Below are 15429 nucleotides of genomic sequence, written 5' to 3' on the forward strand. Positions count from 1 at the left end.
TTTAAACATGTTTTTTGCCTATCCCTCTAAAATTTATAGTGTATTCTTTAATTCATATATTCAGCTAATAATAGTATAGAAAAACTCGTAGAAAAATGGATAGCTGATACAGCATCCAATAAGAATTTCATTTATACTTACACATCTGTTCTCTCTTGTCACTAAATGTATGTAATACACTTTTTATTAGTTGCTTAAAATCTTCCATATGTATGGCTTTCTGCACAAAATTAGTATTTAATTAACTAATTAAAGTATATCCTATCACAAACAAATTAACAAACGTTACAAGTTCGTTGTACTAGCGACTAATCTTGGTTAAATATTTTGATTATACGTTTTCAAGCTACCATGGGTACGCAAAAAGTATGTGTGATTTTTTGTAAAACATTAAAAACCTTAGTGTTCATATCGGAACTTCATTTTAATTTTGAATAGAATATTGCAACCAGTTTATCGAAATAATATTTTATTGGAATGTACATTTGATTAAAAAAATATGCCGCAAGTGTAAATTTAAAAACATGAAGTAGGTATTTAATTAACAATAAAATCGATTGTAAAAATTGGAAGAGCGTTTTCCTTGTCCAAATTTAAGAGTATGCTCCTGTATAAAATTTGATTTTGAATCTCTGATTTCTGAGATAAAGGATGTTAAAGTTTAAAAAATATACCTATAAAATATTTTTCCACGAATGAAGATATTAAAATGAAATTTTGTACACATAATATATGATACAATATATTATGTAAAATCATCTTTTAAATGTAATAGGTATATTGTTTTAAATATATTGTTAAAATGTTAGTGTAAATTTTTTATGTGAAAATTTTCTTTTCTTTTACCCTTATTTTGTACATTTGTGCATTCTGACCCTCTCTCAAAAATAACGCTTTCAGAAATATTCATGTCTCGGAAAAATCAAGCTAAATGGTTTCTTGATTTTTATTTTTTTTAATTATTATATTTACAAAGTTATAGCTGAATAACTTGTATTTCTGAGAAACGGAATAAGTTATACAGTAAAAGTGATACGATAGTCATTATTTTCTCTACTTCCGACCATAATCTATACAACACCCTGTATATTAAAAGTGGGGCAAGATTACATTTCCGGTTTATAAATATTTTGGCTATACTGATCCTAAGGCTGTATAAAAATATTTCAATTAAGTAATGAAAGATAACTTACTTTTCGACATTTCAAACTTGAATCATCACCACAACTGTTTCTTGTATGTAAATGCACAGCATTGCTGATACCTAATTCTGCAGCTCCTCATCGATTTATGACTGCAGTTGTTAACGTGAACAATGTTTAATTAGAGACTAAATGGTAAATAAAACTATAAACTGGGATACCCAATTTTTTCATTATCAGTTAAACCTACCGATTTTCAGGGCAATTACCAAATAAATAAACCACCCAGCGCCAGCGGTCCTTGCTAATAATAAATAATTATTGTTTTGATGCCTGTGAGACGGGAAAAGTCAAATATGCATTACTGAAAATGAATCACATTATCATCATAATATTTAAAATATGATAATATATTTGTTTAAAAATAAATGCACAGGAAGTGCAACGTATTAAGTTACCTAAATATCTTAATATTTGAGGGGGTCACTGCTAATTAATTTCTAGAAATGCATCAAAAAAATTTCTGCCAACCTAATATTTACCACATATTTATTGCGACACATATGACAACGTCACTTATCGCTCCAAGTCAAAATTCAAGAGTTTTTAAAGTTTGAACTTCATATTTTCCACAAAATGGGAGACCCTAATTTGGTTACAACATGCAATTTTCACGGACAAGAATATTTATTTAAAATGAACATTTTGTGTAACAATTTAGAAATATTAATAACGGATAAAAGCTCTGGTGAAGAATGGCAGTGCAGCTACGACGCTACATGTAAAGAAGTTCATTAGTGTTTTATTTAAATTTGAAACGATTAAATTCTGTTTGCAGATATAGAGAACTTAACTCATAAAACGGGAAATTTTAAACAGTTTGACATTTTTGTGGCGATGATAAAATCAGGCCTCTTAAGGGTATGTCTTACTATTTAATACACATACACAAAAATCTGTTTAATGAGTATTCTACTACATGTTTAGAACAGCTATTTATTGAAGCAGCTGAATATTATTAAACTACAGTTTCCTGGACTTTCATTTTATCTGACTACCTATATGAAAAAGGTCTTTGATTTGAGAATAAAGAAACTAAGGAAATAGTCCCCAAGTTGCAGATCATCCGAAAAACTGACTGTTTTACTTTGATTCAATCTGGTATTCGTTATAACAGTGGATCGTGCCCATTTTTAAAAAATTTTTAAGTAATTGAAAATATACCAAAATAGAATATACTATTTTTTAAATACTTTTGTTTACCCAAAGAGGAAATACAGTGTTAAAGTTTTGAAAAATGTCACATCGACACAAATATCTCGAAAGATGTTCGAGATATGAATGGAAATTAAGCTGATAGCTTAGGTAATTGTAAGGAATGGGAAAGTCGACAAAATTCCGTCCAAGGTGAATTTTTGTACAGACGTTCTTTGAGGTGTCCCAAACCCAAATCCGCAAAAATCACAGTATGGTTAACCAAGATATTGAAGGTTAAAGTATTTTGCAAGTATCTCGCGTTCTGTGCATCGGACATCCATAAAGTTGTTATGAAAGCTGTAGAGAATTTAATTATCTACAAGACTGGTCTCTTGCATTTTTTCCCGAAACTTTGCCCTTTTTGAGATATTCCAGATCAAAGTTCTAATTCTTTGACGTCCAATACATTGGGCGCGAGATATTTGCGAAAAAACCTTGTTTTGGGATGGATGTCTGATGCACACAACGCAAGATATTTGCAAAAAATGTTGAATTTCAATGTTGCGATTCTTGTAATTTTTGCGAATTTATTGAATTTGCATTATGTCAATCAGTGGCGAAAATCGATTTTAAGCATCCGATAATTTTGACACCACTGAGTTTTTGAAAATTCAAATGAATCCAATTTGTTTTCTAATTGTGTTTCAAAAAAAAGGTATCTTCAATTTTATTTGAGTAATGAGTAATTTTCGTGTTATCTTTTTTGTTCAAAATGAGCTTGTCTCATAATTGAACAAATCGAATATAACTGAAAAACTCTTCATATCAAAAAAATATTGTAAAACGGTATAATAGTGATGCAGAAAGTTTAATTTTCTGGGGTATAGCAAATAATGAACAAATTTGTATACCAGCGCTATTCCGGAATTTGAATGATTAATTGTATGATATTTATTTAAAGTTACATTGTAACAGAAAACCCTATAACTTTTTTTATGAAACTATCTAGTTTAATATTATGATTTCCGATTTTTATGCAATTCTGTAGTAGATAATTTTAGATTTTATAGAAAAATAAATAACTCAAAAATAACTATATATATTTTTTCACACAGTTATGAAAGAAATAGACTGAAGGATTTCGAAAAATATCAGTGGCGTTAAAATTCTGGGGTCTTATGTTTTTTTGTTGCTGTTTTCCTGCATCTCTACTTAGTTGCAATGTTGCATTGCAATGTAAACAAATTTAATAAATTTTAACATTATATTTAAGTCACAATTCCAAGTTTCATTAACATTATACCAAATATTTTTCGAGATATTTGCATGTCATTTATGGGAAATTCAAAAAAGTTTAACGCCGAGAATTTACAAAACTAGCTAAAATATATAAAATAATCTATAAAGATTCACTCTCTTTTTTACCGGAGGCAACTCTGTATATTATAGAGACACACATATGATATTTGTTTTCAATTATTAGGTATTTCCCGGTATTTATTTAAAAGAAGAGAAGGAAGGTGGGAACGCGAGAGCATATTAATGTAGGAAGTCCACTTTTAAAAATATATCTACATTTATTTATAATATTTCATTTTTAACAGCAATATGTTATTTTAGACCAGTGAGAGCGTCAGTTTAGATCTGTTAACTTTTGAGGATTTGGAATTGTTGAGATCAAGAAAAATCACAAAATCTGTGGGGTCCAGCAATAATAACAGAAGATACCTTATAGTCACTTATGTGGTGGAATTTGATAAGTACGTACATGTGCATTTTATTGTTAATTTCCAGTGGCGGCTCGCCAGGAGACGCAAGTGACGCACCCTGCTTCACCTAAAATTTCCGTTTAATTGTGCAATTTAAAATTATTTTTAAGTTTGTATATGTCACGAGCCGCCACTGTTAATTTCGTAATTATATTATTATATCTTTGTCACTGGAGCAATATAAAACAGTTTCCAACAGTCAGAGGTATGCACCTTCCGATGTAATGCTTACATAATGGTCAAAATTCATTGTTTGGAATCGCGATTCGTTTGACTATTAGAAACTACGCGCTAGGCACAAAGCTATTAGTATTAGACAGAGGGATATAGCAAAAATTATACAAATAATTTTGTACAAAGTTTATTTCTATATTTTATTAAATAATATCAGCAAATAAAATTGATGCAAATTAAAAAATGAAAGCAAAAGTATTAAATTCAAAGACGGCGGTTTTTTATAGTCATTCGGTGAATGACCTCGGACATAAATATATGAGAATAATGAAAGATTCAACTACTACTATTAGAAATTGACATATATTTTTATTTTTAAGAATATGTTAAGAGTTTGGCTTTGGTGTGGAATGCGTGAGATGCATAGAATATAGACATTGCGCAAGCTTAGGCAAAATTGTCTAACTGTAAACGCAAATTCTTAACATAAGCACACAAAAAAAGAAAAATGGTCTGTTCCAAAGATTAGACCCATGTATCCTTATGCATTTTCATCCGCTGAATTCGAATCCTGGGCCAGAATTGCTTCATCACCCTCCATTTTCTTTTAATCGTGAAAAACCGCCCTTAAAACAGAAAATATGGAAAATCTCGCTTCGGGAGGGATCAGCATTAGATAAAATTGTAGAAATCGACTGAAAATGACTGCAGGGCCATATTCGTATGTATTTTGATGCGGTGATCATTTTTTTAAACCACGAAAAACCGCCGTTAAATGCAGAAAATATGGAAAATTCTATTTTTCAAAACTAGAAGGAACTTCATCTTTCATTCCCACTAGCAGATTAGCATTTTTGGCAGGACAAATACACATTCATTTTTGCTTGTTTTTTTTAGTTTCGATAAGTACTGTGTTTATGTGTCTAATATACAAACTGTTGGTTCCCTATTGAGTTTCGCCAGCAGTTTGAGAAACGAAACACACAAAGCAATTCCCTTTTTTTTCCTCTATTTCTTTTTAAATTTCTAATGATGAAATTCAGTTGAGAATCTTCGGCGATAAACCTTCGAACTTTCGAACGAAATTTCATTTCCTGATGTATTCTTTTTGAAGCCCATTTTATTGTCCTTGCCTGTAATCAGAATAGTGACAGTGAGCAGCAGATCCACATTGGCAGAGTCCCTGGGAAACGGAAGGAGTTTCCCATTTTAGGTTTATTTTGTACGGTATAAAAAGACTTGAGGGTGATAGATCGATTCCGACTTCGGTTTCGGCTTTAGCACGTCAAAATGCATATGGACCTGCAGTAACTTTCATTCTCTTTTTACAATTGTTCCAAATGATATGGGATTTTCCGTATTTAAGGGTGTTGTTTCGGCGATTTAAAAAAACTGGGGGAGAACTGAATTAGGATGCTGATTCAGTGCATCAAAATACATATAAATATGGTCCTGCAGTCACTTTCAGCCGCTTCCTACAATTATACCTAATGTTGATGCTTCCCAAAGCGAGATGTTCTGTATTTTATGTATTTAAAGATGTTTTTTCGCGATTCCAAAAAAATGGAGGCTGATGGAGCAATTCTGAAGGCATAGATCTAGCCTTTGAAACACGCCACTTTTCTTTTTTGCGTGCCTGTATAATTAGTATTTGAACCACTTACTATACTAACCATTCACTATTAATTAACATAAAAATTATTCCATAGAATTCGATACCCTTTACCTCTGGAATACTGTGGTCCACCTGATCCTGTAATACTACAAGGAACCATACGAAGATTAGAAATAGAACTAGCAAGAGCTCGAGAAGAACTTTCGTTGAAGAATAATAACAATGATTCAAGGAAAATATATTACCTACAAAAAAGGTAATCATAATTCTTTGCCTACATTTTAATTACCTGTATTAAAATTCTCCCATATTTTTCTGTTATTGAAAACAAATTTTTCCTGGAACTGTGGAAAACTAAAAAAATATATAGTGTTTTCATCTTTATTTTTTTAACTGCTAGAGTTGATGAACTGACCGAAGAGAATGTTCATTTGCAAGAGGAAATTCGTCATTTATCAAAGTTACTCGAAAAAAAGCCCAAAAATCAAGTATTGTCGTTACAGAAAGCAGTGAGCAACCTAGAAAAATGTGTAGTGAGCGAAAGGAATTCCCATCATGAATTGGTTGAAAAACTAAGAAGCGATAAAATACACCTTGCCAAAGAACTGGATAAAGTCAAATGTTCAGAAAAATGTCTAAAGGCAAAATTAACTAAGACCAACCATGCGTCAAGGTAAATTTCAGTATACGGTACCTATTACTATTTTTTTATTATTCCATTAAATTTTTCTACATAATGGTCAAAAAGCATAAAAAATATAACACGCACGTATTTCGCACTGTTAATATAATCCAATTGTAGAATGGGGCTTGGAGATCATCCAAATAAAGTACCACTTACTCAAAGAAGATCATGTCACAGTCTTCATACAATGTATAAAAGACACCAGTCACCTGCTTTGGTAGAGGAATCTAGCATGAGGAAGGAGTTGTCAAATAAAAAGTCTCAGGATTTCATAGAACCTAGGTCAGTTACAACATTGAACTTAAAGGCTATAGTTATTACAACATAGAAAATCTCGTAATATGGAGCTATCGTAGATTATTGGGGTAAAATTTAAAGTAAACTTACCCTTATGGAAAATTGTTTCGTTTAGTTCTTAGGAAGTGTCAAATTGTAGGGAAACATTTTTAGTTTTTTTCTTATTTCAAATAACTCACTTTTTGACATAGTAATCAAGTAACTGCACGTACAGTAGTTTTACAAAGAAAACATATTTTTTTATATAAACATTTTTCTATGCTCAAATTATTAATTTGGTTGTGAATCTTCCTCAACCAATATATATCACTTTTTGTTTCACCTACAATTTGTTCAATCATTCCACAACAATAATGACAACTTCATACACTTTTTGTTTCATCCAGTTCCAAATTGATAAATCAAGAGGTGTTAAAATTGGGCCCATGGAATTGGTCCACCTTTTATTAGCCATCTTTCTGCAAAGTGGATTTTTAGGTAGTGTCGACCATTACTACTGAAATAAGGGGGACCCATCCAACTGAATCCATAATTAAGTTGTAAAATTAAAAGAAATCTTCTAACTGGGCGATTAAATCCTTTTCAAGAAAGCTTAAAAATTCTATTGAAAGAATCTGAGCCACAAATTTATGCAACTCTTCTTGCAAATCGCGGTTTTTTGTCTTATTGTGTCACGAAAATGTGTGACACACATTCATTGGAAACTACATAATATATATTTATTGTGTGTGGTCCATTTATTTTTCTGGAGAGACTGAATTCAATAGAATTTTTAAGCTTTCTTGATGAGGATTTAATCATTCAGTTAGTAAATCTTCATTCTCTTTCTTTAAATTTACTACAGTTATTGGATTTAATTGGATAGGGGCCCCCTTTATTTCAGTCATAATGTTCAGCATTGGATGAGCAGTTTGTGGAAAGATGGATGATAATAAGAGAAGGATCAATTCCATGGCTGCTCACTATTTCTTACACTTCAAATTTTCATTTTGGGACTGGATAAAATAAAAAACAAAAGTATGAAGTTTACATTATTACTAGGTATATAAAAAACACGGCATCAGTACAGGAATATTCACAACCAAATTGATAACTTAAAATGTTGTTGAGAGACTTTTACTTTAGTTTAAAAGCTTTATAGAAAATGTTATTAAGGGTTACCCCGTTTTAACTATCCTATACAGGTATTTTTCTTATTTTAAGCATTACAGAAATCGTTAAATAGGCAAAAATGTACAGAATTTTCTGGCGATCATGGATCCGTTCTTCTTAAATTTAGAAAATTCCGAATAGATTCGAAAATATTCGAAGAAAACCGACTTTATGCTATTTCTTTTCTTACTCACTTTCACTTGTTTTCGAAAGTTTTAAGTCAAAAATATTTTCCTAATCTTTCAAATTTGCACAATCCATTCATATCATTAAAGAAACATTAACAGTTCTTATAAACATAGTTGCTAAAATGCTTGTTTCCCACATATACACTATACAGTCAATTAATATTTTAAACTTTTATATTTTCTTCAGAGCAATAACTTGAATCTTTTGTTTTTACTCAAATCTAGCAATTTTAAGATAAATTGACAATAGTCATTTTTTTTATCGATAGATAAATGAAAATCAATTTACTTTGACCCTATATGCAACGTTGTCTTTGCACACATATTATAAAAATTATATTTTGTAATATAGAGATTTATTCTAATAACAAAACTTAGCACCGGTAATAATAATAATAATAATATTCTTACTAGGTATTCAAAAAGTGCTATCAAACATGAGAGAAGTGTGGAGAGTTCCTTGTCTAGTAACAGATACGCAGATCCAGAGTTGCTTGATTTACCCATCAACGATCCAAGGAGTAGAACACCTAGTCCTTCACCTAGGAGAAGTAAATCAAGGACACATTATCATTCTAGATGCAGTTCTATTGGTTCTGGAACAAGTTCCAGGGCAAGTTCAAAGTGTTCTTCGTCTAGAAAACATAAGAAACCCGGTGAATTGGATTATAAAAAATTGGAGCAGAAAATTGCCGATTTACAGAAAATGGTAAAGCAAAATTTGAAGCGCACCAAGTGATAGTAAATTTTTTATGTATTTTTTCATCTGTATTTTTGTGGTATGTAATATTTTTTTTACTATACATTTACAAAATAAATTTTTCCCAATTTTGAGATATCTTGTTTACAATTTCGACCTCTAGCCATAACTTTCTACTACTTCTAACTATAATTGGAAGCAACAGAGTAATCGAGAATATAAATATCCATGTAGCATTTATTGGTAAAAATATAAAATACAATTTTCTAATGTTAACAAACGCTTTATTATTAAAAAAGTGGCACCGTAATAACATGTTATGTGATTTTACCTTAAATCACAACCAATAACAATTAAAAATTGTATGTACATCCTGTCGGCATCACCAAAGTCACAAAAATATGTTGATGTCCAATGTTGCTAATTAAATATTATTTTATTAGTAAGTAAATATATTTGCAGAAAAATAATTTAAAAGTATTATAGAAGTAGTAAGTAGTATTCCTGACAATGTTGTAAAAAAAATATACTTACTAATTTTTTAAAACAGTATCGTATATTATATGTATATATTTTTTATTCAGGGTGATTCAGAATTAGTATCAGAACTAGAAGTATGAGTACTTATGAAAATAAATAGGGATGTATGAATTTTTTTTGGTAAAGAAATTAAAAATATATACAGGGTCGGAAAGTCCCTTCCCTTCTTTATCGCTCTCACGTAACGGCCGATGAACCATGGGGACTTTCCGACCCTGTATATTTTTTGATATTCATCACAAAATTTATAATTTTATTCTACATTGAAATTTAAGCTAAGCTGTCGTCTACATGTCGAAATAATTTCTTATTTGAATCACTTTTTTAAAAATGGCGTAGAAAAATAATTTACAAATTTTCGTTAGTTGTCAAAATACAAAATTGTATTTTTTTTAAATATTTGAAATAATAAAGGGAGCGATTTTAAAAAATTGTTTGTATAAAACATCCCGTTTGTTTTCAAAAGTATTAACGCATACTCTTGGATCTGATGACTTACCTTGTAATTAATTATAAGTGGGATAAAAAAGAGAATTCAATGTGATTATTTTCTACATTTTGTTTATGTAAATTGTGATTAATTATATCTTTTCGTCATAAATAGCGTTTCAGATGTGACGTACGAAGCATCCAGCCAGCCAACTTTCAAATAAATGTAGGATGTAGTGCATATCGAACATCTCATCTGAAATGGGATTAAACTTATTTTAATTTTATTAAAAAAAAATTGTTTAATATCCAGGGAAAAAAATTGTCATTTTTTAAGTTTTAAAAACTCCATGCAATAATGCCGGAAAAGTCAGCATATAAAGTTTCCATTTCAAAATAGCAAAGCTAAAATTACAGAAAAAAAAACATGTAAGAAAAAATTAAAGTGGTCATATCTTGGTACTGAAACGTGGGTCCCATATGGGGATGATTTTTAAACCCATATTGTAAACCTTCATGGTAAAAATATTTCGAGCAAAATTTGCAAGACAAAAAAATGAAAATAGGAGTGGCCGACCCCAACATCTTGAAAACTGCACTAAATGGTGCTTAGGGTCTACCAACATATGTCGTACTTTTAGGATAATCTTTGCGATTAGAATGACTTATTATTATTATTGCTCCTAAAAAACAGCACTATTAGCAAGCTTCATTATCAAAATATGACCATTTTAATTTTTGCGAGCCATCGTTGGTCAATTATTTTAAATATAATTGCTTGCTAATTGGTCTAGCTTAAAAACATCAAACCTTTAAATTATAAAATATGTGGGACCTTTAATTCATACAGAACTTTTATTTTAATTTCGAACAATAACAAAAAGTATTAATTTTATTTTTAGTACTGTTTACAGATCTTTTAATAAAATATACATCAATGAAGCAAAATTGTATCGAACTCCTAAAAGTGACTAGATAAACCCTAAGTTTGGAACCTATAAAGTACAATTTATTTACATTTATAAAAAGTTAAAAAAATAATAATAATATACAGAGATCTACTATCCTCTTCCACTCCAGAATTGCTTCAAATCATCTAATGCTTCAAATATTAAATTCGTTGATACATTATGTATATTGGCGTCGGGGTAATAACATATTTCCTGGACTATGTTGTCCTTCGAAGTTAAATCTCGAGGTGTGTTTTTGGGTTGCGTAGAATTTGGTGTTGAAGGTTTTGAATTTCTAACGATATTTTGCAGATGAGTATCTGAAAAATAACACATAATTAATTTGTTAGGATAAAAAATATATTTAATATATTTTCAGATTATTTGAAACATATTCCGCATGAAATGCCTTTAAATACTAATTGCGACAAATATAATAAATTATTCTAGACATACAGATAATTTCAAATTACATGTATATCACTTTTATTTTATCGTCTCCCAGCAGGATTAAGATTATAATTTCATTATGACATTTCACCCAGCATTCCTCTTCAACTATGAATGTAAAAGAGACAGAAGGGTAGGATTTCAATTTAGTAACATATACATTTTATTTATTATATCATCCATTAAAAACAACGCAATTTCACTATCCTTTAAACTCGGAAACAAACAATCAGTGACGGAAATAGACTCCATTAAAATCTTTTTTTAGAATTAGTGTTAGTGTCATGAAGCTACTTTATATTGCTTCATAAAAAATTAGAGTTTATACCCCTTTGTTTGCCATACATGAATTACGAGCCCAGGCTCATAATAGTTCGGCCGGTAATAATTTGAAACTATATTTTTGAAGATAATATTAAACTTAAAACAAAGGTGCAAAATTTAATCAAAACTATTACAACTATATTCTAAACTATACTTTTAAGTAGCTGAAACTGAAAATTATAATTAAATTACGTAAAGAAACAAATCAGTATAACCAAAAATGTATTTCACGTGGTGGGTCATAATAGTTCGGCCAAAACCTAATATTGCGTTACGTCGCCTTTATTAGCAATAACCGCCTTAATTCTACTGGGCATTGTATCCACAAGTCGTGCACACTCTTNTTTGTTTCTTTACGTAATTTAATTATAATTTTCAGTTTCAGCTACTTAAAAGTATAGTTTTGAATATAGTTGTAATAGTTTTGATTAAATTTTGCACCTTTGTTTTAAGTTTAATATTATCTTCAAAAATATAGTTACAAATTATTACCGGCCGAACTATTATGAGCCTGGGCTCGTATGTATCCAAATGTAATTATTTATTAGTCTAGATAATTATTCAAATTTTTTTCTGAAACATTGCATAAAGCCTATAGCTTATATGTATAAAAAACATTTTAAGGGTTCTAGATACGATATAAGAATATTGAAATTAAAGCTATAGAGCTTTCAAAATAAAAAAACATTCATATAAAAAAATCCTTTGTACCACACTAACATAATAAGTCATTTTGTTGACAATAAATAATATATTCGATGAGTTTCAATAAACAAGTCAGTATCATCCAAATCAGTTGGACGTGCAAAATGTTTAAATATATAAAACCCATAAAAATTGTAGGTGCATCTAATAAAATTGTAGGTTAAAAATATCTCAGCAGTTATATCTACCTAGTTCAGGAGCAGTTCCCATTAAAGAATAATTTTTATAAAAATAAAAATCTGTTAATAGACTGACGCTAGTAAAATACATAATTTAATAACTAACATTAGACCAATCAACAATAATAACACTATTTTCACAAATTTTTATAAATTCGTCACTGATCCACAGTAACATAATTATTATTTATTTAAACCACAATTGCATTGTTTTAAAAAAATACCAGAATGACGTCTGATTTTATCAATGAAACATCTTTTTCTTTATTTCCTAATGAATTGATTTTAAAGCAAACTACTTTCAATTGTAAATAAAATGTAATCATCATAATATACAAAACTAGCAGTAACCAAAAAAATAAGTTAATGCTGCCCGTTATTGCACACAATGACTGTTATAAAATAACTCGTACATGTATGTCTAATCACGTGAGACTCTGTTGTGTGCTACACCTCTAACATGTATTTGAAAACTACTAGGCGATATATATATGATTCTGGATTAAAATATGGAGATGGGTCCTTCGCAAAATGCATCTCAGCATTTTTCAAATTAACAAATATGGGGATAAAATACTATTAGATTATGGTGGTTTAGAAACAAATATGGTATATTAATGCAGGAAAGATGAAACATTTGAATCAAACATGATTTATAAGAATATTTTAAATTTTTTTTTTCAAATACGAGGGTTCCCCTTAGGACAGCGCATATGCACACATAAAAGTTATAAGGTGGTCAAGGGGTGAGGTGTCCACAATAAATAACATCCTGTATATGATTTTCTTACATGTGAATGTAATATACTAGACTCAAATACTTAAATAAAAACTGTTTTAAAGTTATACTAGAAAACATTGTTTCACGGTACCACATTGAGGGGGCTATATCTCAATAGATAAGTTAAATGTTAAATTACTTGGCTAATATAATATTGTTTATCGTTCTGAACTCATATAACTAATTTGAAATATTACCCAAATGTCCTAACTTCCTGGTCAGTTCTCTTATCTGAGCATTTTGTTCCTCAGACTGAATATATAGTTCTTTAATTGCTTCTTGTATTTCAGTTACTTCACGTTTTTTCATCTCCTCTTTGGTTGCTTCTTTTCTAGAGGACCTAAATGGGGAATGACATTTGTTAACTGGTGATATTGTCCTAATGCAATGAAATATATTATTACCGATTATATTCAGCTATGAGTACACCTGCCGCTATTGTGAATATAATTCCCTCTCCAAGTAAGTTAGCGCCTAATTCTATTGCCATAGCTTCATTTAACACCGGTATGTTTACTGGTTTTCCTAAATTTAATATCCACATTTTTGCTTTCACCTCACACCAGTTATAAACTAAAATATAAATACAGTTAAATATTTATTGTTTATTATATTTATATTGAAGTTCCTACATTGGGCTGGTGGCATACACACATATTTCCTAAATACTGGAGAACTCTTTGCTTGTTCTTTCACAAGATTTGCTATTGGTTTACTTATTTGTTTTAATAGTAAAGCACCTAATTTAGCCGCAGGAAAAGCTCCTATTACCATTTTAATGCTTAAATTTAAAAATTATATCATTCTATAAAATGTCAATAATGTCATTCCTATAAAATTGGAGGTTATATTTTCTTCTTCCTCATCTAATTTATTGACACTCAATAGGTGGTACGTTTACGTGATAAGACAAGTTACAACACTTACAACCATTTGTTCAAAATATCTCTAATAATTGTTATTCAAGCCCATGCAATTTGCGCAAATGGGCTTGTGCATTCCAACTGATATACGTAAATTATTATTTTGATGCATATGCAAAAGCCCCGACACAGACATGACTTAAACGTACGTAACAGACGGGTGAAGGCGGCTCTGGATGAACTGGCCCAGAACAACTGGGCTAGGCACCTGGAGTCGCTGGATCCACAAGACAACAGCCTCTGGAAAACGCAGAGGGCCCTGCGACAGACCGCTCGCCGTAAAATTCCTCCAATCCACGGTAGTGTGGGGGTGGTTTACACGAACCAGGAAAAGGCCGAGGCTTTCGCCGATAGCCTGGAACTGCAGTGTAGACTGCCTCAGCTGCCCGACGAAGACGAGGAATTCGAGATAGTGGCTGAGCGCGCGGCCCGACGCGTCGACAGAGAGCCAGACAATGACATAATCCCCCCCGCAACACCTGACGAACTAAGACTGACAATACGCAGACTTAAAAACAGAAAAGCCCCCGGACCCGACAATATACATAACACGACACTTAAACGACTACCACACAAGGGCCTCATGGCCCTACTAAACATAACAAACGCGACACTCAGACTAAGACACTTCCCTACCCGCTGGAAAACAGCAAACATAATCCTTATCCCAAAACCCAACAAAGATCACACCATCCCATCCAACTACCGGCCCATTAGCCTGCTCCCGGCTATGAGCAAAGTGGTAGAAAAAATTATCCTAACCCGTCTAAGAACCCACTCCCAAGAACTGCAAGTCATTCCAGACGAGCAGTTCGCCTTCCGACCCAATCACTCCACTGAACTCCAAATCCTTCGCCTTACCGAGCACATCACGGCGGCCTTCAACAGGGGACAGTACACTGGTGCTGTCTTCCTGGACGTCGCAAAGGCCTTCGATACGGTTTGGCATGAAGGCCTACTGATGAAAATGCTCACCAACCAATATCCCATATCCTTTACCAAACTCATAAAATCCTACCTACACCACCGAAAATTCCGCATCCAAATCCAAGATTCCCTTTCCACCACCCGTCCCATGGAGGCCGGTGTCCCCCAGGGCACCGTCCTGTCCCCACACCTATACACCATTTACAACTCCGACATCCCACATCCCCCCAACACCAACATATACTTATACGCCGACGACCTGACAATCACATCCCAATCCGTAGATCCTAGATATTCCGTCT

At 31.5% G+C, this 15429-nt stretch overlaps 2 protein-coding genes across 2 annotated transcripts; one reads left to right on the forward strand and one right to left on the reverse strand.

The window, feature by feature from the left end:
* The first annotated feature begins 351 nt into the window (after window positions 1–351).
* Window positions 352–8958, forward strand: LOC108909236 (coiled-coil domain-containing protein 61-like). Its single transcript, XM_018713498.2, has 8 exons — window positions 352–355; window positions 1744–1923; window positions 1981–2063; window positions 3960–4099; window positions 5992–6153; window positions 6280–6570; window positions 6700–6864; window positions 8634–8958. Exons 1-8 carry the CDS (start codon window positions 352–354, stop codon window positions 8956–8958), a joined length of 1350 nt encoding a protein of 449 aa, XP_018569014.2.
* An 865-nt stretch (window positions 8959–9823) lies between these two features.
* Window positions 9824–14102, reverse strand: LOC108909238 (putative OPA3-like protein CG13603). Its single transcript, XM_018713500.1, has 4 exons — window positions 13910–14102; window positions 13682–13850; window positions 13475–13617; window positions 9824–11158 (listed from the first exon to the last, which is right to left on the reverse strand). Exons 1-4 carry the CDS (start codon window positions 14049–14051, stop codon window positions 10950–10952), a joined length of 663 nt encoding a protein of 220 aa, XP_018569016.1. The 5' UTR covers window positions 14052–14102; the 3' UTR covers window positions 9824–10949.
* Window positions 14103–15429: the final 1327 nt, after the last annotated feature.

The sequence above is a fragment of the Anoplophora glabripennis genome, unplaced genomic scaffold (assembly GCF_000390285.2).
Source record: "Anoplophora glabripennis isolate ALB-LARVAE unplaced genomic scaffold, Agla_2.0 scaffold431, whole genome shotgun sequence".
Lineage (NCBI taxonomy): Eukaryota > Metazoa > Arthropoda > Insecta > Coleoptera > Cerambycidae > Anoplophora > Anoplophora glabripennis.

What these genes read in the sequence shown, in the direction of transcription:
- LOC108909238 (XM_018713500.1), bottom strand. Translation starts at nt 14,051, where the DNA reads ATGGTAATAGGAGCTTTTCCTGCGGCTAAATTAGGTGCTTTACTATTA. An exon ending in GTGTATGCCACCAGCCCAAT is followed by an intron (nt 13,851 to 13,909) that starts GTAGGAACTTCA and finishes TTTATATTTTAG; the next exon opens with TTTATAACTGGTGTGAGGTG. An exon ending in CAGGAAGTTAGGACATTTGG is followed by an intron (nt 11,159 to 13,474) that starts GTAATATTTCAA and finishes GTTATTTTTCAG; the next exon opens with ATACTCATCTGCAAAATATC.
- LOC108909236 (XM_018713498.2), top strand. An exon ending in GTGCAGCTACGACGCTACAT is followed by an intron (nt 1,924 to 1,980) that starts GTAAAGAAGTTC and finishes TTCTGTTTGCAG; the next exon opens with ATATAGAGAACTTAACTCAT. An exon ending in TAAAATCAGGCCTCTTAAGG is followed by an intron (nt 2,064 to 3,959) that starts GTATGTCTTACT and finishes ATGTTATTTTAG; the next exon opens with ACCAGTGAGAGCGTCAGTTT.